Source organism: Macrobrachium rosenbergii, chromosome 6, assembly GCF_040412425.1.
Source record: "Macrobrachium rosenbergii isolate ZJJX-2024 chromosome 6, ASM4041242v1, whole genome shotgun sequence".
NCBI lineage: Eukaryota > Metazoa > Arthropoda > Malacostraca > Decapoda > Palaemonidae > Macrobrachium > Macrobrachium rosenbergii.
Window position 1 is genome coordinate 47618979 of NC_089746.1, and position 22251 is coordinate 47641229.

The 22251-nt window shown below is 38.4% G+C and overlaps 1 protein-coding gene across 1 annotated transcript in view; it reads left to right on the forward strand.

Moving 5' to 3' along the window:
• The window catches only part of IntS2 (integrator complex subunit 2), a 29117-nt gene that overhangs the window by 930 nt on the left and 5936 nt on the right, over positions 1–22251 (forward strand). Inside the window, exons 2-18 of the mRNA XM_067105735.1 lie at positions 1022–1163; positions 1690–1906; positions 2315–2445; positions 2945–3154; positions 7417–7589; positions 9412–9612; positions 9835–10018; positions 10543–10691; positions 11372–11558; positions 17390–17559; positions 18660–18859; positions 19380–19529; positions 19704–19856; positions 20367–20544; positions 20803–21058; positions 21332–21439; positions 21746–21965. Of these exons, the coding sequence (XP_066961836.1) occupies positions 1022–1163; positions 1690–1906; positions 2315–2445; positions 2945–3154; positions 7417–7589; positions 9412–9612; positions 9835–10018; positions 10543–10691; positions 11372–11558; positions 17390–17559; positions 18660–18859; positions 19380–19529; positions 19704–19856; positions 20367–20544; positions 20803–21058; positions 21332–21439; positions 21746–21965 (3029 nt within the window). The remainder of the gene's footprint in view (positions 1–1021; positions 1164–1689; positions 1907–2314; positions 2446–2944; positions 3155–7416; positions 7590–9411; positions 9613–9834; positions 10019–10542; positions 10692–11371; positions 11559–17389; positions 17560–18659; positions 18860–19379; positions 19530–19703; positions 19857–20366; positions 20545–20802; positions 21059–21331; positions 21440–21745; positions 21966–22251) is intronic.

Below are 22251 nucleotides of genomic sequence, written 5' to 3' on the forward strand. Positions count from 1 at the left end.
CCCAGGGACCTCGGAGCCCCCTGGCTAAGTAACATGGCCCGCTAGGTTAGGTTAGGTAGGGATATGTTAGGTTAGTATAGTTCCTCCTTTTATAATAAGCTTCCATAGCCAACTCTTCTTAAACATATGGCTTCCTAACGACTTGCGCATATGCGGAACCATTCCATATCAATGACATGGCAGCCCAATTTTTCTTCCAACGATTTCCCCACCCTATACCCCGCATTTTCAAAGGGTCCCCAACCATGTTAGGTAGATATGAGGTTAATAATAATCGACTGACAATAAACAACACCACCTCCTTCATCAGCAACACTAAAAATACTGTATAAGACAAATCAATTTCCAAGGTAATAGTCTGTGTGGAGTTATCCTGTAGTTTTACCAAAAGAGCATGTTTTATGTTCATTGTGGTCTGATTGCTTGTTTAATCCATATCATCACACCATTTTAGTCTCAAACCTTTTTACTGTCAATTTCCATTTCAGCACTCATTGACCTCACAGGTCCCAGTGCTTGGCCTTTGGCCTAAATCCTATATTCTATCCCTCTATCTAGCTAACATTCAGGGGGGGAACTCCAGTAGGCTAGGGACCATAGTTTTATAATGGCAGGAGAACAAACTGGGTGAGTGACTGATGACAGTATCATGTCCACATGAAAGCTAACCTAATATAGGATGTCTAGTCTTGCCTGACGTGTCAGGAGGAGGTGATGTTTCTGGGCCAACCTAATCCTGTTGGTGAGGTTTCCTTCTGGACTCTAGCAATGGGTCAAGGAGTAGTAATCGATATCATGTTTTATGCATTTGTCTAATTTATTTTGCACTCAACTGATTTTCCTTCAGCCTGAGAAGTAAACCAAGTAGTGTTTTTATTCACATTTTTAAACCATATTTATTACATGCTGTGTCATGGTGCCCCTGTATTTGCCAAGTAATTCTGTAGCAACAGGTTTTTAGTTTTATGAATGTATATTATAGTTAAGTATGCTAAAAGATTTATTTCATTCCAAATCACAGGCAGAAACTTGGTGGAAGCAGTCAGAGTGAGAGTGTCCTTGTGCAAAATTTAACAGATGGACTGGCTTTGGAGTTTGAGTGCTCAGATCCCACTCGCAGGTTGCGACTCTTGTTATCAGAGTTACTGCTTGTGATGGCTCAGGCAAGTTTTTTGAATTGTTAATACTTGACTTAGTATTTGGCCTTCTTATGCATAGTATGTCAGAAGGCAACCTTATCTGTATGCAGTTTTCATTCTCAGAAAGGCCTTTTGGATTACATTTATCTGTTTTTTACTTTTTTTTTTATGGCATACAATAAAAATATTTTAGACTTTTTATTCTTAACAATAATTTAGGAAAATTATACTGTATGTCAGAAACCATTGAAAATAAGAATATGTTCAGTTGCTGCTAATTATCATTGGAATTTTATATGCTGTACAATTGTTTGTGAATAAGCATAGTAATTAAAAACTACTCACAGTAGCATGAGTCTTGAGATTGAAAAGTAGAATCGAACAAATTCCCTAACGCTCTCTGTGGAGATGTGTATTTAAATACATGTATCCATACATAACTGTGGATTTAGTTGTCCAAGCATAGTAATGAAAATCTATAGTACCCTGGGTGTGTAAGTAAGTGCACTATGGTAATTCATCATTAATGGTAGATTTCATGTGATTTCAGATACGTGAACCACGCCAGGATTTTTATCACAAGGCCTCAGAATTGTTTGACAATCCCTGTTATTTGGAAGAAGTGAGTGATGTCCTGTGTATTGCATTAGCTGAACTTCCAGCATTGCTACAGCCAGCGGAAGTAGCAGAGGCGCTCCTTCATGTTACTAATGGGCCCACTCTTATTGCTCGTATGGTAGCTAACCAGCCTGACTGTTTCAGAGAAGGTAGAGGCTCTTTTGTGTACTTTGTAAGAATTGTGGTAGTTAACAAATCTCATTTATTTTTCTGGATGGGTAGAGTATTTACATTATTTGTCATGCAGTTCCATGTGCATGGGTTTCTTATTCTTATCCATTTTTCTTTGATGAATACAAGTGGGCATTGAATTCTTGTACAATTATTATTATTAGCTCTCCAAGCAAGATCTTTCTAACTAGACTGTGGCTATCTTGGATATGGTAAGAGAAAAAGTAGTATTTGTAGAAATAAAGTATACGTGATACATTAAGTTGAAAATTAAATACATTAAATAAAGATAAGTCAACAAATAGCTAAGCGAATGAAAAATAATGAATTTTTGGTGTTGCAAGAGAATACAGTACCGTATTTGTTCATTTTGATTCTGTTCGTAGTTGTAACAGGATTAGTCATGGCTGGTGACAAGCAAGATGAAGATAGTCCGAGTGGTTTGTTACGTCTCCAAGCTGTTAGAACATTATGTCAGATGAACCCAAGCCAAGCACTTAATGTTAGAGCTCTTTGTGTAAGTATACTTGACCGTAGGTAATTACTACTAATACTGTAATAATATTTCTGCATGGTTAAATATTTTTCAAATTTATAGTATGTAGTCCTTGTTTACCAGGAAAATACATTACAGAAATATGCACTTTGTTTTTTAAATCTGCAGTACTGTATGTTGTTAGTGAAACAAATGCCATGAAAAATTTATGGGCATACTGTATATAAAAATTCTTAATTAAACATCCATACCTAAACAGCTAAAAGTAAAGGTGACCCAAGAATTCCTTTTGTAATCACCAGAGGATAGCCTGTACCATTTGTTTTTTATTTAGCCTTGATTTTGTAAAAAGACACTTATCTCTTAGTAACAAACATTTTATACAGTCTTTGTGAAAAAGGCTAAATGGCTGCAACAAAGCACAACTTGACCCAGTTAGTGAGGTTATTAAAGGGGGTAATGTATACACATGTCACTTCAGTAGGTAATCTGTGCCTAACTTTGGTTCATGTCTTAACAGGTGGAACAGTGTCGTATGCCAGGTCTGGCAGTGTACTTGACTTTGGATGCTGGAGTAAGCAATGTTTGTTCTTCAGGGAGTGTCGGGGGAATTGGCACAGTTTATGGAGGAGAGAGTGGAGATGTAGTTAGTTTTATTACAGGTCTTCTCCTTTCCCATAATCATCAGCAACGCACATGGTTTGCACAGTTTGTCAAGAGTGGTCAGAGGGTAAGAGGTTATAAACCTTATCTCTACTTTTTATATAAGTAACTTACCAAGTAATTATATAGCTATCAGTTTCAACTTGCGTGGCAGCTAAAATTTTGAAATTCGCGGTAGCGCTATTTTCAATTTGGGTAGGTGACTATCCCCGACCACTTTTGGGGAAAGAGAGGAACAACTCAGCAAAGAGCTTCAGTTTGTTTCTGCCGGCTTATGACTGTAAACCAGTTGTATGCAGCAGCTCATTTTGGTATTCTCTATTTTTCCAGTTGATGTTTTTCGCCCAATTGGTGAAGTATTCTTGTATTTGGTAGCCTTTTTGGCACATTTAGTCAGTGTTAGGTTCTTTATGACCAACTTACCGATTTTTTACCTATTTTCACTATTGGAGACAATTTTTTCACGATTTAGCCCATTTTTGATAGTTGACTTGTGTACTGTGTCCAACTCAAGTTCATCTAGCATCAGGTATTGCAGCAAAGGCTGCAATACAAGATTGACAAAGGCTTCTTACGACCCGCATAACAGATTGTAGGGCACAGGCATGTTCAGTGGATTTGACATGTGAAAAATGTAAAGACTGGGATGGCAAAAAGTGGAAGAATGTAAAGTCACATTTAGCTAAACTGGAGGGAGACAGGAAGAGGAAGGCAGCTGCTAAAACCGATAATAAAACCTTAGCTAGCAGGGTTCTACGAAGTCTTCAGATGATATTATTGTTCTTCCTGTTTCTGAGCCTATGTCTATCATGTCTCCCATTCCCAGTCCTCAGACACTACTACTCTCTCCTTTACCTGGCTCCTACGCTTCCGAACCCGATTACATTGCCTGCCTCTAGTCAAGATTTGATCAGAAATTTAATTTGATAGTTAGTACTGTGGCCCAGTTAGGGTCTTCAGTGAGAGTCCTAATGGACAAGATAAGAGAGAAAAGCGCAAGTGAAGTGGTAATGGAGGAGGTGGCTGCTCGTCCTGCCAATTCTCTTAGGCAAAAGTCACTGTCATACTCCCCTAAACCTGGGAGGAGTCATACTGGTAGCCCAAGGGAGGTCAGTGGAGTCTTCCCATGGGTAGCCGCCCCCTCAGTCGAACCTGTTGTTGCGTCCCAGGTTACAATAGAGAGCCATTGGAAAGGCGTCTCTACGGAAGTGCGTCATCTTCCTTCTGGTTCTTAGGAGTCCAGTCCCAGGCACCAGTGGCATTTCAAGGGCGAATCACGGCCACTGGAAAGGCGTGAAAAGGCTCTCCTCCAGTGCCCTGCTGCAAGAGGTTCAGAGAACCTGCTCGCAGCCCTCGTCCTTCCAGCAGTTACTGGGACAGCCCAGAGCATTTTTCTTTGGAGCGCCCAGAAGTAGAGAGCCAATATTTGGCTCCCAAGCTTTCTGCTTCCTACTCTCATAAACACTCCTCTTCGTCTAAGAATCTGTCATCGTTTGAGTGGCCAGTCGTGCCCAAGCGCCTAGCAGCTCCTGAGCTCCTTCTAGGCTGTCGACACCTGTTTCCCAATCTGCAGTTCAAGGGATCCCGTCAAACCTTCAAAAAAGTCAGTGCAGGACCTTTTGGCCCATTCAGTTAGACGCCCTAAGGAGATGACTGCTGTCGGCACCAAGACAGCATCTCCTCTCCAGCCGCAGCCCTTTCATAGTAGCAGATAAAGGGCTTACTCATGACCTCGCTCGAATGTCCATATCTCGTCTCGTGCCATTAGAGGTCCTCCTCCAAGCCTGTCTCACAGAAGTGAAGACTCTGTCCTCTGTACTCCAGTAGGAGCCAGACTCCTTCAGTTTTGGGAAGGGTAGGAAGCAAAGGGAGCAGAACGTTGGGTTGTGGAAATCCTGAAGGAGGGCTATTCCATCCTGTTCAGGGAGAAACCACCCTTAGTCAATGCGCCCATCTCATTGACTGCCTATTCAGTAGGCTCGGAGAGGTTTTCAGCCCTCTCCCAAGAAGTTTCATCCTTCCTCAGGAAGAGGGCAGTAGAGGCGGTCGAAAATGCCAGTTCTCAGGGGTTCTACAGTAAACCCCCCATATTTGCGGGGGATGCTTTCCAGATCCCCTGCGAATGGTTAATATCCGCAAATACATGCTACTCCCCCTCTAAAAATGCTTATAACTGCCTATATTGAAATTTCAAATACCAAATGTGTACTTAAAGTATCATCCTATTTCAAATATACCTTTAATTATTATCCTATTACTGTGTTAATCTTTGAAATTATATTATTATTAATATAATTTCAAAGTCATCTTAAATGTTAGTACCCTTAAAAATATATACATACGTACTTCTAAGCCTTCCAGCCAAAGCAGAGAGAGAGAGAGTTACCACTTCGACTTATATTCAGCAAGGCTGGCTGGAGCAAAAGAAAGAAAGAGAGAGAGAGGAGAGAGTTTATCTCTTTAATCTTTGACAACAAAAAAATTTATATGTATGTTTTTTGTCTCCCAAAGATGTAAAGATGTAATACCTTTGCTATGCATTTTTAAAACACTCTGAACACACACACACACATAAACAGTATCTCTTCCTGAGAGAGAGAGAGGTGCAGGTCGATTTTTGCAATCCATTATTTGCGGGGAGTGGAAACGATGTATGAAAATTGCATTACCCTGGGTCCATTGTCAGTGGCAGGCATAGTGTTGGGGAAGAAGCGTAGGAAGCATCCCTTCCATCCTTTTTTCTCTTCCCCTTGACATAGGGTGTCAAGTTCTAGGGGAGCCGGGGGGTACTCTGTACCTGGAGTGTCCACCAGTTTTTTAGCGGATGGGTGGTGGTTTTTATTATGTGCTGTAGGTGACAGCGTTGTTTTCTCTGATTGTTTTATTTGTGGTACTGCGCCCAGGCTGGGGCAACATTGGCTACTTTGCTAGCCATTGGAAATGTCCTTCACTGCAAAGTTCCCACTGAAGTAGTAGGCGCTTCACGGCTATGCTGCCATGCCACTGCAGGATGAGATGAGCACCATCCAGAGGCAGTCTTCCTGCAGTAGCTCTCTTACCAGGTAAGGAACAACAGGCATTGTACCAATGCTGTCAATTTTTCCTGTTCTCAAATTCATTACCATTACTAATGTTCTGGAGTAGATGTGTCCACGCATCCCACCTCCTGTCAATGTGAGATGCAGTTATGTAATTACTTGGTAAGTTACTTATATAAAAATGACATTTTTATGATAAAGTTTTACAGTGCTGTATATATACTTACCAAGTAATTACATGATGAGAGCCCTCCCTCCTCCCCTCGCATGGACAGAAGGGCACAAACAAACTGAAGCTCATTGCTGAGGTGTTCCTCTCTTTCCCCGAAAGTGGGTGGGGCTAGCTATAAACCCAAATCGAAAGTAGTGCTACCGGGAATTTCAAAATTGTAGCTGCCATGCGAGTTGAAACTAATAGCTTTGTAATTACTTGATAAGTGTATATAAAAGTTTATTTTATCATAAAAATGTCATATTTATTGAAAACACTTGTTTTTCAGGAAGTATTTGCTTTGATTACGTATAACTACTGTATATACATATCGTGATATCTATCTATTCTGGGCATCATGAATGTGTGATGTCATCACTAGGTATCAGTAAGGACACTAGTTATCACCACAGTTCAAGATATTTGCTTGTAACTCGAAAGAAGCAGATCTTGCAAAATGTTCTTTGGCCCCTGCTGCTCAGAACTGGTGAGACTTGTTAGATTTTTGGATGGAAGTTGCACTTTAAAGAGCGTAGCTGATCAGCTTACTTTTTGCAGAGTAAAATCACAGTGTTTCAGTATTAAGAAGAGTGCTAGGTCTTGCAATCAGAGAAAGTTGACATGCCCATTTTAGTGTTCCAGATTGTTTTCTGTTCATGGGTGGTTAGTATAGTATTATTATTATTATATTATTATTATTATTATTATTACTGTATTATTATTATAAAAGAGTTTTTTAGAGACCACTGAGTCATATTGCTAGATTAATAGGGCTTGCTAGAAGACTTTCATACATTAGAATTGGAAACGTAGCTAGGTTAGTGGAAAGAGATCAGTGGGAATGGATGAAAAGTACAAGGTAGGAAGCAATATATCTGATGCTAAAGGAATTCTGCAAAGAACTTTTAATGAGACTTACAGTTTACTGTACATGGCTCTTTGTAATCAGCATCCCCTTGATAGGGTTTTAGCGCAATAGTAGTGTATATATGAAAATAGACTTGTACAGCATATATTTTGTAGCTGAAAGTATTTTATGTTTTCTGTTTTATGTACAGTTGTGTTATCTTCCTCTTTCAGAGAAAATATGAGCACCAAGCTTCAGCACTAACTGCTCTCAGAACATACCTCAGTGGGAGGCTGCGAAATCTTCTTCTCTTCAATAGCAACGATACATTACCAGACTCTCAAGTGATATATGCCACAGCTTTATTAAGACTGTATTGTGCTCTCAAAAGTCTAGCTAATTTGAAGTAAGATATAACTTTATTTGTTTCATTCTTTTCCTTAATTCATAATTTGCTCCTATTTGTAGAGCTGTTCTGTCCCTTTACCCATTTCCACTGATAGTGACTTGTGCTATTTTTTTCTACTGATAGTGACTAGTGCTATTTTGTTGTAAGTGTTTTTGTGAAACTTTTAATGCTTTACTAGATGCTTTATTCATGTTTAACTAGATAGATATTCATTATATAAGTAGATTATGAAAATTTTTGTTCCCACATTAACAGCTGTATTCATACAAAACTATTCTGGATGCATGATCAAGGACAATGAAACCATGTGCTTAACATGTTAAATTCTCTCTTTCCTTAACTGTCCTAGAACGGCTAGTGCGTCTAGAGCCCTTCTGGTAGCATTTCATCTGTTCATGATTTTGTATTCATCTTTAATGATGTTCAAGTTGGTATTTTTCACTTGATTCTAGACTGTAGTATCTCATACTAGAGACTGGTCTTCAGTAGGATTTTTCTTTCTTAAGGACTTTAATGTGAAGGCCCAGGTTCTCTGATGCCTTTCAAGGGGAGTCGTCGTCATCGTCTTCTTTTGACCTTATTAGTCAGCTGCTCAAGTCAACTTTCTCCATCTATTTCTCTTCCGTGCATCTTCTTCCTCCAGCCCCACCTCACCCAGTCCCTCCTCACCACATCCATCCATCTGGTCCTCTGAAGCCCCACACTCCTCCTCCCCATCACTGGCATGTTCTTAGCTCTCTTGATTGGTTCTACCTCCTCTCTTCTTATTACATGGCCATAGTATCAGAGACGAGCTTCCCTAGCCTCCTCCTTTATATTACATCTATCACACATTCTCCTTATATCTTGACTCTCCCTCCTTTCCAGTAGCGATATTCCAGCAATCCATCTCACCATCTTCATCTCGGTTCTTTCCAACAGTCCCCCCTCTTTCGTCTTAAGTGCCCAAATTTCTGCCCCATATAATAGCATGGGCCTGATAACTGTCTAATAAATTTTCATTTTGAGCCTTAATGGCATTTCTTGTCTAAAACAACTCCAGTTATTTTTCTCCATTTTTGCCTTGCTTCTTTCACTCTATTCTCACTGCTTTCTCAGTACCTCCTTCCTCTGCTGTTATTGATCTCAAGTAGTTAAACTCATCGTTTTATTATAGCATCATACCATCTTCCACTTGAATGTTCACTTCTTCAAGGGGAAGAATGATGTGTCTCCTCTGTGTGGAATAAGAGAATAATGGTCTTGGTACCGATTATTAATTCATTAATCATTTTCATTAATGGTTAAAATGTTAGTTGAAGAGGTCAGGAGTCAGTTGCCATACTCTTGAGTAGCCATTTGGAAAAAATAAAATAAGAGCTTGCAGTGCAAATGGACATAGGCAAAATTTAACGTAGTTGTCTTAGTTATGAATCTATAATTTCTATTGAACTTACCAGACTCTTAATTCTCCTTATTGGTGAAATATTTTTGGTCTGCATTGATAACTGAGGCATGAGAGCATTTAATTGTTGAGATGGTGTGCTTTCTATAGTACAATCATGGCATCTTATTAACCAACACTTGTCTAGTTTTAGAAGCTTTCCAGCTCTTAAGATATTAACTCCTAACTGGGTGTTTCAGTGATAGATAGGACTATGTTTCTGGGACTTGAAATTTGTGTAATTTTTGTAGTTATGTCGGAACTTAATAGAATTTCTATGATTTATTAATTTAAGCTTAGAAGAAAGATTGTTTTGAAATAGATTTTCTATAATTTATTCATTTGAGCTGAAGATTGTTTTGGAACAAGTTCATAATTGGTTGTACTCTTCAACAGATTCAGTGAAGAAAAGGAAATTGGCCTTTTGTTACAATTAGTGACTTGTCATCCACCACCTTCAGCTGCAGGAGTACGATTTGTTAGTACAGGCCTTTGTATGTTGATTGCTTGTCCATCACTCATTTCCTTGCAAGAAAATGAACGAAGGGCATCAGAGTGGATCAAGTGGTTGGTAAAAGAAGAAGCATATTTTGCTGGGTGAGTTTACAGTACTTTGCATATATGATCATGTTTTTAAAACTAAGGATGTTCATGAAAGATACTGACACTGACTTGCTTTTCACTTTTCATTCTCTTCCCATTCATCTGTCCATATAGTTTCAAATTTTCTTGCTCCAGTTCACGTTCCCCATTTAAAAACAACTTATTAGTACGTCCTGTCCCATTATTGTCTGGTTCTTATGTTGTTCACATTTTTAGGGCCAGTGGTGTATCATCATCCTTTGGCGCAATGCTGTTGCTCATGGCCATTCATTTCCATGTCCAGCAACTCAGTGCCATCATTGAATTAGTGAGTGCAGCTCTTGGGATGAAAATTATCACTCGGGCTAATAATCTTGCTCGAATCAAGTACATTTTCACTCATGATGTCTTTACAGAACAGGTAGGCAAATGATGCAGTTCCAAACTTGCATATACAGTACATTTTATGTAACTTTTTAACAATAGCTTGAAGTAGCTAACTATTTAATTAAGTCAGTATACATGCATATTTTTTCTAACTATTTAATTAAGTCAATATACCTGCATATTTTTTCTATTTGTAGATTTTCTTGTGAATAAAATACTATATCAGTATTTATTCCCAAGAACAGAAAAAATAGTTTGTGTAATAGAAAGGTAACAAAAATACAGTTGGTTAATTGTAGAATAAAAACAATGGTGATTCATAATATTAATGAAATCTTATTTTATTAATACTGGGTTGAGTGATTCTGATACTTTATGCTGAATTCTCAAAGTTGTTTTTACACAGATTTGTTTATGCTGATTTGAATGAACAACGCTGTAGAACTGTTTATCATTTTGATGTAGTTCTTCAAAACTTGGGAATTATTGTTATCAGAAAGATATGAGAAGATATTTATAATGAATAAACTACTACATGTTATTAATTTTTTTCATTAGGTTGTAACTGCTCATGCTGTTAAAGTTCCTGTCACATCATGTCTGAATGCCAATATACCAGGTTTTCTTCCAGTTCATTGTGTTTATCATCAGTTGAAAAGTAGAATGTTTACTAAGCACAAAGTACCTATTAAAGACTGGATATATAAGTAAGTATTTTTGGTGATTTTTGTGTTCATTGAATAATTTAAGAGTGCTGTTTTGTAGTGTGTATATGTTATTTTCCATTTGCTACTGTTCCTCATTCAGACAACCAAAAGAAAATGAGTGGCTAGTGGAAATTACTTGAATATAATTGCTGGAGAACTTACAGTCATTTACAAAAATTTCAAATATATAAATGACATATTGAACAGCTTCCAGGTCACAGTAACAGTGAAGTTGAAGATTCAGTACAAAAAACCAAGATTGTGGAAGACCTGGAAAGGTCTAGTTGTGGAAAGGACACTCACTTATCAAGAAGTTATTATGAAAGAACCTATTGCTTGTAAAATTACTAAAGAAGAAAGAATTGAAAGAGAGTTAAATGGTTAAATGTTTGAAAGATGAAGTGGAAGTATAAGTTATTAGGCAGTAATGAAGAATCCAAAACCGGGTGACTTCTGCAAGCTGTAATCATTGAGGCTGGTAACTTGAATATATGAGGCTTCATGCGATGCATGCACAGAGCTGCTTCCACTTTTCTTATTTTTGTTAAATCAAGGATGTTGAGGACATTTGAAGCCTAAAAATATGGGCAATATATGATTGCTGGCTTTGTAGTGAAAGTATTTTTAAGGAAAAATTAAAACTGGTGATACAGATTTGACTATTAAACATTTCTTCCCAGTCAGATCTGTGCATCAACAACACCTTTACACCCAGTAATGCCGCAGTTGATAGATGTATATGTAAACTCTATCATATTACCTGCCAGTAAAGGGGGACCAACAGATACCTTCAATGAACCAATATCAGAAGAGGAGATAATGGCAGTTTTCTCCCAGTCTATATTCACAGAAAAATCTTCACGAAAGGTAAGGCATTGGTAATCTAAATTAGCAACTAATACAAGGTTCATCTACTTATTGATTAATACAAAGGTAGTTTGTTTAATTACAGCAAGTAGACTTCAAAGTTTTGACAAAAGTGAGGATTCATAAATAATCTGAGTGTTTTGATGCAGAGGTCTGAAATGTTCAAGATTCCCAGTTAAGTAGCATTCTTGAAAATTATAAAAGGGACCAGATTTTCTCTCTCATCCTGGTAGATATTGTTTAATGACTTGTAGAACTTAACAACAATTAGTATGTAATTATAGTATTTACTATGTACCAACATAATTGACTTGAATGTACACTAACTGAAGGTGTGCAAATAGTTTACACTCATAGCAAAATAATTAGTCCAAGAGGTCACTTAACTTGAGCCAAGTAGGTCACTTAACTTCAGCAAAGTTATTGACAGTCAAAAAAATTGAGTTAAGTTTGTAGACAATATTTTGCCCCTTTATTGTAGTTACTTTCACAGTGTAAGCCTTAATTGGGAAAGTTTTGCTGTGAATGTGTTAGGAGATTATCTTGCCGTTATTTTTTACTGTTGACCTGGTTTTTAAACCAGTAAGAGTGGGAGTATAAAAGTTTAGTTAATAGAAATACTTCATAATTTCATTGGTAAACTTGGATGTTCGAGTATGACTGTTTTTACATGCTTTTTATTTAACTTGACTTCTGCGTCTGTTTGGATCAAAACATGTAACTCAATTTTCGCCTGTTCCCTTCATCCGATGGACTTGAAATTTTGCATGGTTACTCAATCCCGGTGACAATATAACCTTACATGATCAGTAGGTCAGCAGTGACTCTAGTGCCCCTACAGTGACCTCTTTCAGTATCTCAGGATTTGTATGAAAATCTTAGGTGTGACTTGTTAGAATAAGTTTGTAGTGAAGGCGTGAGTAAGAGGCAGCATCTACAAACTTACTGATTTATTCAAAACAACAACAGAAAGGTCAAGGCTCTTGCGAGCGGAAATGTAGAGCCTGACACAAGGTAAACAAAAAGAGATTAGTACACAGTCAATTGTGTTTGTATGTGAATGGAGAATGGTACGTAATTCTATATACAAGTTGCAAACAGAAATCTGATAAATATATCTGGAAAGCCAACATTGTACTGTATTGCCTCTATTAGGAATGATACATTTGACGTGACATTATTATGAACGACAGTATTACATAAAAAGGATGTATGGTGTCAACTGTGTTTCTTAAATGTGTGTGCTTGGCATGTACATCAGGAGATGCTTGTTGTGAGGAGTGGATGCCCGTAGGGTATGAGTTCGGATGGCTAGGTAAGATGAACAATTGTGTAGGTCCGTGTGGGACCCTACAGGACTCCCCCCCTTAGAGAGGCCTACGGTTGTAGGTTGGTGTCTAGGAGGTATGCTGGTTTGAAGCAATTGATGGAGGCCCAGATAGTCCTGCCATCAACTGTCATCTGGTAGGCCTTGTCTCTTCTTTGGATGATCTGGTATGGTCCTGAGTAGTCTGGGGAAGGGGGGACCACTTCTGAAATTCCACCATTGTTTTTTCCCACTCGCATTTGTCTTCCCTAACTACAGGTCCATTTTCTTTGAGTATTTGTAAAACCCTTTTGACGTCTTTTATGTGTTGCTTGAGGTTGGGGCTAAATACGAGGATGTCATCGACGTAGACAGTGCAGAAGGGAAGATCACCAAGAAGCTCGTCCATTAGTCTTTGGAAGGTTGCCACCGCGTTCTGAAGGCCGAAGCAGCTGTAATTGAACGTGTAGCTGCTGAAGGGGGTGATAATTGCTGTCTTCTCTGTGTCTTCCTTCGCTACTGGAGCTTGGAAGCATCCATTCAGCAGGTCTATTTTTGTGAAGACTTTGGCGCCCCTCATTTAGTTGGTGATGTTTGCATGCTCAGCAATGGGTATCTGTCGGGCTTCGTTTTACGTTTAGCCACTGATAGTCTCTGCATGGCTGCCGTGTTCCGTCAGGTTTTGTACCGTGTGGAGGAAGGATGCCCATGGGCTAGGGGCTTTCTGGCATATTCCTGCCTTCTCCATTTCCCTGAATACTGTACTTGTTTGGTGTAGGCAAGTTTTTCTGGGCCAAACGTCTGAAGCAGGTGTGGACTGGGGGACCTTTTGTTTCTATGTGGTGCTGAATGTTGTGCTTTGCTGGTTTGGTTAAGTCGTGCTGCAGGTCTTCGAAGACCTCTGGGAATTCCTGTAGGAGGTGATGTATTTCTGGCAGTGGGGTGGCGAGGGGTACGGTTTTTCATATCTGCTGTCATCGTGACGGTGGGTTGCTCTATTAGTTGTTGCGGTGATGATGTGGGAGAGGTTTTCAGGATCAGTTTTGATGCTACACCCACCAGCAGGTTGTGTTCTTTAAGGAAGTCTGCTCCTAAAAGCGCTATTATGATGTTTGACGTGATGAACGTCCAGCTGTAGCCTTTCCTGTTGAATGACAGTTTCATGGTCCACCTCCCATATATTTTGAGTGGTGCTCCGCTAGCAGTGGATACGTTGATGTTGGTGGGTGGGGCAGGGTTGAGTCGTTCGTGTGGGCTGGCTGGCACGAATGATTTGCATGCCTTGGTGTCAACGAGGAATTCTGTGTTCGACCTCTTGTCTCTTATGAAGAAGCGCGTTGAGCCTTTGCGTTCGTACCTGGAAGAAAGACAGCGGAAAGCAGGCGCAGCTTCTCTTATGAGGCAGCCGGTCTGCTCTGCTCACTGCTGACGTTTAATTGTTTGGGTCGCTGATGCAACCCTTTTACATGTTTTTTAAGGACAAATAGCCTTTGTCACATTCCAATGGAAGAAGCATATTCCCTCTGGTAGTTTGTTTTTCTTCTGCCTGGTCTTTCTGTTGTTGAAGTGTTTGGGGAAGCTCCTTTTTTGGATGGGGTGGACAGTTCCTCTAGGTCGCTGTTGGATTCTGTGTCGGTTGACTGCTGGGACCGTCATGCTGCTACTGCCTGGGTGGCTGGGTGGGCTCTGCTGTTTTGTGGGCCATGGTTACAGCGTCGACCAAACTTAGGAATTCTTTGATGGGCATGGTGGAAGCACTGGGCATGGCCACCACTGTTTGGCAGGACAGTTTTGTGAGGGGGACCTCTCTCACAAGGTCCAGGGTTGACTCGGGTTGGCCGTTTACAGCGGGTAATGTTACCAGCTGTCACAATTGCTTGTAGATTTGTGATGGCCGCTCATCTCATATGGGTGCCCCCACGTTTTCCAGGAACTTCTTGGCTCTTAGGGAGGGTGGCATGCTGAAGGATGATTTCAGGTGGTCCTTCAGTGATTCTTAGGTGATGGGTTTTAAGTTCTGTGAGCCATTCTGCGACTTGCTCAAAAACATCATCTGGCAGGAAATCGAGGATAGCGTCTGCCTGCTTTGCATGCTGAGGAGGTGATTTTCTTCGACTGGAAGATTGTCTCTGCCCTGAAGAACCAAGCCTCTGGGTTGTGGAGCGTGAAGGGGGCCAGATGTATGGAGGCGGCGGCGATGCTGTCGCTGGAGAGGCTGGCATCGTTGGGGCTGGCTTGGCTGGTCATCTCTGTGGTCACCGGTGTAGTGAAGGTGTGAGTAAGAGGCAGCGTTTACAAATGTACTCATTTATTCAAAACAATAACAGAAAGGTCAAGGGTTCTTGCAAGTGGAAATGTAGTGCCTGACACGAGGCGAACAAAATAGAGATTACTAAAACCCCGTGTTCGCAGGGGATGCATACCCCCCCTGCGAATAGCTAAAATCCGTGAATACTTAAAACCCCTCTAAAAACACTTAGAACTCCCGATTTTGATAGTTCAAACACAAAAAACCCTCAAAAAATGCTTATACCTGAGTGTTTTAATAATTTTGTCACAAAAAGTGCATATAGTCATGAAAATATGAAAATACAGTAATTAGTGAATATTTCTCGGTGAAGAATACCGCAAATGGGCAAATTTTCTGCGAATAATGTGTATATATGTTCCACAGAGAAATCCGTCAATCGTGAGAACACGAATACAGGGGGTTTACTGTATTACACAGTCAACTGTGCTTGTTTGAGAATGGAGAATGGTACATAATTCTATATACAAGTTGCGAACAGATTTCTGATAAATATATCTGGAAGGCTGACATTGTATTGCCTCTATCATGAATGATACATTTGGCATGACATTATTATGAATGACACTATTACATGAAAAGGATGTACGGTGTCGGCTGTGTTTCTTATGTGCTTGTGCTTGGCATTTATGTTAGGAGATGCTTGTTGTGAGGGGCAGGTGCCCATAGGGTTAATGGACGATTGTGAAGGTCCGTGTGGTACCCTACAAGTTAATAACTACGGATTTTTCAAACCTTCGTTGGATAGACATGATATCATGTTCAATTTTCATTAGCTACAATCATAAATCAGTTACAATTCCTGTCAAAACTAAAAAGTATACTTAAACAGAAAAATATATTAAAAAAATTTAAACATGCTTTTATCAAAATGCAATGAAAGTAAAAAATAATTTTTGGAGACACACCAGGATTTTCTTACAATTAATCATGTCTACAATAATAACAGCGTGGGCACCAAACATGGAAGGAAGTGCTTCAAGAAATAAAAAAATATTTCTTTTCTTGTAGCATTTCCTTCCATGTTTGCTGCCCACGCTTTTATTTTTGTAGACAGGATTAATTGTGAGAAAACCCTGGTGTCTCAAAAAATTATTTTTTTTACTTTCTAATCTCACGTGTTGAACCAGTTGGTCCCCTCTTGCATGCGATAAGTGATCCCTAATGCCTTCAATATAGAAAAGGTGACTGAGATTGATAACATTAGCAATGGTTAATTTAATTGGGTTTACAATAATCGTGTTTTGTCTAGTCAGCTTTGGAGGAAATGTGATTATCAAGGTGTAACAGGAAGCCATGGACAGTATCTTGCTTTTAACCTCATAATCCAAGGGAGATAACATAACGAATAGTTACACGCCTTAGAGAGGTGGAATAGGTTGTTCACAAAGTGATGAGCAGTGGGCTAAGTAACAGGAGATATTAAAGTAGTGTTACTGGGCACCTCAAATATGGTTAGTCAGGAGAGATTTTGTAAGTACAAATCTATTCAAAGTCTAGTCAATTTGAAACCAGTCAGGAGAAAAGCACCAGTAAGGATCCAGCCAGGAGCAAATTGACTACTACAGACCAGGTCATGATGTACCCAGTTGTTCAGTTTAGGTAGTACAGGGTCGTGGTCACCACAGAAATGAACAAGTCTCTGAGGTCCAGTTACTAAATCAGGACAAACTATGGTGATAGAAAATATTTTCTAACTTAGAAGTAGCTTCTCATCTATAGCCAGGAAAAGAGAAAATCATGCAATAAGCAGATAAGGGTTAAACCAAGAAGTCTGAGGTAGTCCTCTACATCATCTGACATATATACCAAGCTCAAGGGAAAGAACAGATTCAGGCTTGGAGGAAGATCCATTGGAGATCTTACTGAAAGGAGAGGAGGAGAATATGTCCTGTGAACCACAGACATGGCATGACAACAATTGCAAATGCTTTAACAACAGATTTTCTTTGTTGTATCAGTCTTCAAGTGTGAGGTGAGGAAGTCAGTATTTCAGTGGTCCAAGGCATAGAGAAGGGAAAGCCTGTAAAGGACCATGATTCCAGTAACAAGCTGACTACTTGGAGAATTGACATTCTGAATTCCAGGAATAGGTTGTTAGTGGAAGAGGCATGGAATGATATGTCCAACTTTGTTGAAATCTATGGTAATTTAATTTTTGTTGAATTACGGGAAATAGTATAGAAGCAATTTTCTTTTAATTTCATTTCATTTCAGCAACATTCCAGCTTATCAAACCCTCAAGTAGTATTTCGAAAACTTCGTTTGAAGAGTAAAGCCATGATGCGTGAGAGGACCACAAGTGTTGATGCAGTATCAGGTCATTTAATGCCAGCCCCATCTATAACTTCGTCACAGATAGGTCCACACACATCCACAGCTTCAGGGTAAGTACCCATGTCATGCATTGCTTGGTAGATGAATTTTATGTGTGACTTCCAGTGTGAAAATGTATTGTAAAGTAATCATATGATTCAGAAACCTATTACTAAAGTGTCACCAGTGAATTGGTTTATACAAGAACATTAAAGCCCTGCATTTTCATGGTGTTCATTGTATTATATATTTTTCTGCTTTGCTTTGCATTTTTTGGACAAGGCAGTCAGGCAGGATACTAGTTATATATCTGTAATGTATTGTCTTTGTCCAGAATGGTTGGCATGTGATAAGTTTGTGGGCTGGTCTGTTATTGTAATGTTATAGAAAGTATTAACTGGGACAATGAATGGAAAATGTTGTTGTAAGAACTTTCTCAGAAAATTCAGAATTATTTTGAGGGTATGGGCTGTATTGTGGCAACTTGATTTGTTTGCCTTTGCTGGAGAAAGTAGTACCTGGAGGAAAATACTAGATGTGGTCAGTACTGCCTTAATTAGTTAGGAATTGAGTGGTAGTAGGGGGCAGATAGTATAGGAAGAACTTGGGGTGCCAAAGGGGTGTCTGCAGGATCTGACTTGGTTGAAAGATATGGACAGCCCACTGGCTGAACCACTAGAAGTGACCTTTGTTCTCAGATGTATTTATGGGTGTCTTAGGTGCTCACATTAATGAAATTAGGATGTCAGGAGATACCAAGGAACATTGATACAGTATTGTTTAGCGTATGTCTAATTTTTCTTTAGAATACTGTAGTATGGATATTTTTACTTTTCCTCATTCTTTTGGTTTTCAGCAGGAATGACCTTTGCTCTTATGATGCCACTTTATTCTTGCATTATAAACTATTTTTATGCCTGATGTGAAACTGGTGTTTTAATGTTACTAAGCACTGAATTGTTGTTTTATGTGATATTATTCAGTGCCAGGACTTTATGTAATCTTATCAGTCCATCATATTTTTGTACAGTTATAATTTTTGGTCCATCTTAATTTTAACATCTGTAGATTGTAGTATGTAAGATCTTTCTTTTGTAGATTTTAGTATGTAAAGACATTTCTTTTGTTTTATGAAGATTACTAAATGTCTATATTTTATTTATTTTTTCAGCTTGCCCATTGCGTCTGTGATGACTTCTCAGCTACTTTTACTTTACTACTTGTTGCTATATGAAGATGTTCGTTTGAACAACACTCACCAACTTTTGACCAGTAATCGACGTGTCCATTCATATTCACCTCACCTCTTTGCTCAGCTTCCCATCAGATACTTACTTTCTCATGCTCAGAGAGAGCAAAGATTATATGCAGGTTAGCCTGTAATGTACTTTTGTTTCATCTTCAAGGTAGCATCATGTTAAATTATGCATAATTCAAGTGTTTATTATTTTTGTGCCTTTATTCTTTACTTTTTTGTGTTTTTAAGTGGTAGTTCGTTTTCCATATTGAAGCCCTTGACAGCTTGGGTAATAGCCATAACAATAATACTGTACAGCTAAATTGCTTTTTAATTTGGCCAGCAATGGCTAGTCATTTGTAATTTGTACCTGCAAGGAAAATTTTCAAGTGCTCACAGCTGAATTGTTACATGGTGGACACTATTTTTGAGTTCTCTGTTGGATATCTATTTTTATCGTTTGTGATCTTGCACAATGATACGAATGGCATTAAGAAATGTAATGGCTTATATTTTGTATTTTAGGGATGTAAGTGCAGTGCTTAGTGCTTTGCAGGTGTAGTTTTTCAGTAGTTGTATACAGTAACTATAATACTCTTAGCTTCAGTGTTGAAGTTTGAACTGGTCTTAATAACTTATTCATGGCATCAACAGGATTATTTTCTTCGTTAGTCAAGTTATTGGTAAGTCACTATCCTCAGCTTTGCTTAGTTGAAGACTGGCTGTACCAGAGTACATCAGCAGACTCTCATCTGGGTATACTGCCACCAAAAGTTCAGTTGGACTCTCAGTCAGTCACCAAAGGTGAGTATAATCTTTAATGACATTTTTTGAAATTGAATATATGCAATGGAATTTTCTTGAAAATATCATGAGCCGTAATTAGTGAGACTGATTAGTATTCTGTCATTATTTTGTTTCCAATTTTTGTATCATAGGAATTTGAGTGTTTTTTCTCAATGTAAATTATCATTTTAGCTATGGAAGACGCTGCAGACAAACCAGGTCGTCTGTTAGTGGTATTGGATAGTTTGCGATGCATGCCACCATATCACCTTTGGCCACTAGCTGCCTCACTCACAGCTTCCATCAAATGTTTATTGCAACCAGGTGTCCCTCGCAAGGTTTTAGGTATGTATTTTTATGCAAGTAATTTTAGATGTAATATTTAGAATTTGTTTTCTTTCATCCTGTATTGTTAAACATCAAATTATTAATCAAAGATGCTCATTTGATAGATGTAAGTGATCTGTGATGTTTCTTCCTAATGTTTGTCATGTATTTACAGTGTAAAGTATTTTGCTGATATTCATCTTAATTTTTTTTGCTGATATTTATCTTAAATTTTTACAATATATAGTTTATAGTTTGAAGAGTCATTTGTTTTAAGTTCTTTTAAAGAAAATACAAATTTGAGATTCTCACCCAAGAGATTATATAAATTGTATTGAATGCGGTTATTCATAGACTGGAGTGGTTTTTTTTTATTGAATAGTCTAAACCCAAAGTTATATATTTTCTTGTATTTTACAATTGCATGTTGATAGTGTACCTTAACATTTTAATAATCTTGTGTTGCAGTTTGTTTTTATTTAAAATTGTTTGCACAGTAGTTGGAAATAATCAAAATTCTTTTACCAGATACTTATCGTCAAGTATGGATGCGACTTAATTCACTGTTTCCACGTCGACTGTGGGCGATGACAGTGGAAGGTTTAAGACCCAAAGAAATTGGAAGCAAGTTGAGGAAAGTGCTTTCTGAAGATGATATTATTCTTGATCCTCTGTATGTTCTTCGATGTGATGAAAGAGTTTTCAGGTATGATTCTGTTGATAGTGATGCACTAATGTTGTCATCTATATACTACTGTTTTAACAAAACTGCCAGAAGTAGATCTGCCAACAACTCTGTGTGTTTTTTTCACCAGTGTTGTAATGTGTTTTTTTCACCAGTGTTGTAAAGACAGTAGAATGGTATGTTACTTTACATGCAAAGATCAGTTTTTGAAGCATTTTTGTGATAAAATTAAATGCAGCATATCTAATGGGACTTTTCAAATGGTATTCAACTTTGCAGATCAGCGCCACTTCTTCAGCTTGTAATATACATGCTTCAAGTATACTTATTATCATCTCGAACTTTCCTATCTCAGCAAATGCAAAACACCCCCCTAGTAAACACACCACATAGCTCTGGTAGTGGGAATAACAATATGGCACCACAAGCCATAGATGAAGAACGTGAAAAACTCAAAGGTGCACTCATACTCACTCAGGAGAGTGCAGCTGTACAGATCCTTTTAGAAGCATGTCTGAAGAAGGAGGAAGATACGGTATGTTTAATAACATTTTCAAAATAAATAACTATGTAGATATACGGCATGGAAGTCATTGGAGCATGCATGCAAGAATTATTTTGAGAAGATGAATAGTCTGGTCATTACAGAATAAAGCAAGTGCAAAGCACAGATTAGAGTCATATATATATATATATATATATATGACAAAGTTGAAAGCCTTAAAACATCTGGAAACAAACCTACCTGTAGATTCTGGTGTAAGAATGAATATTAGGTTAAATAGATAACTTTTATTTTGTTTTTCAGGAAAATGGAGGAGCTTTAGCTCTTCAAGAAATCAGAAGCATTGTATGCTCTTATATCCATCAAGCTTTCCTTAAAGATACAACATTGGCAAAGCTTGTTCATTTTCAGGCAAGTTGATTTTTATTTTACTCCAGCTTTATCATCATAAGCGTAAGTATTATAGAAGACATGAATTAGCACCCAAATAGCATGGACAGTAGATGAACTTGTCAAATGTTTTACATACAGTATTATGTTCAGGCAGAAGAATAAGAGGGAAATGATTGCATGTCTAACCCCTTGAAGGCAAAAGACATAAAAGCTACTGGGACGATGATGATGTGGAGTTGCTATTGACGATGATGATGTGGAGTTGCTATTGACGTTTTTACAGTTAGCATCTGTATGAAAAATAAAAATTATATGTATTTGCAGGGTTATGATGGTGAGCTGATAGGGCCAGTAGTTCGAGGTGTGCCTTCCATGCATATAGCAATTGGGCTCAACTGGATTCCAGAACTGTTGCAGTTGCCTGATTTAGAGAAGCAGCTGTTTGCTATTGATCTTACATCTCATCTGGCTCTACAAAATGCAATGCCATCTACTTTAAGCATATCTAGGCTTGCAATCAACACCCTTGCAACATTACTTTCTGGTATGTTATTTTATCTTCTGGAGTTTTCAAATTTGAATTTTATTTTGCTTGGTATTCAAAAGTTGTCTTCTCAAGATTTGTCACTTAGCTGAAATCCAATTTTGTAATGACTTAAGCCAAAATCCAATTTGTGATGATTGCACCGTATCTGAAGTCACAGGATGTAAGATTATTATTCTTCTCTTCTGAATTTTGTCATATAGTGTGCTACTTATCTGCCTCCTCCCAATGTACTTGCATGGTGCTGCAGTTTTGATAAAAACTGACCATAAAAACATTCATCCTA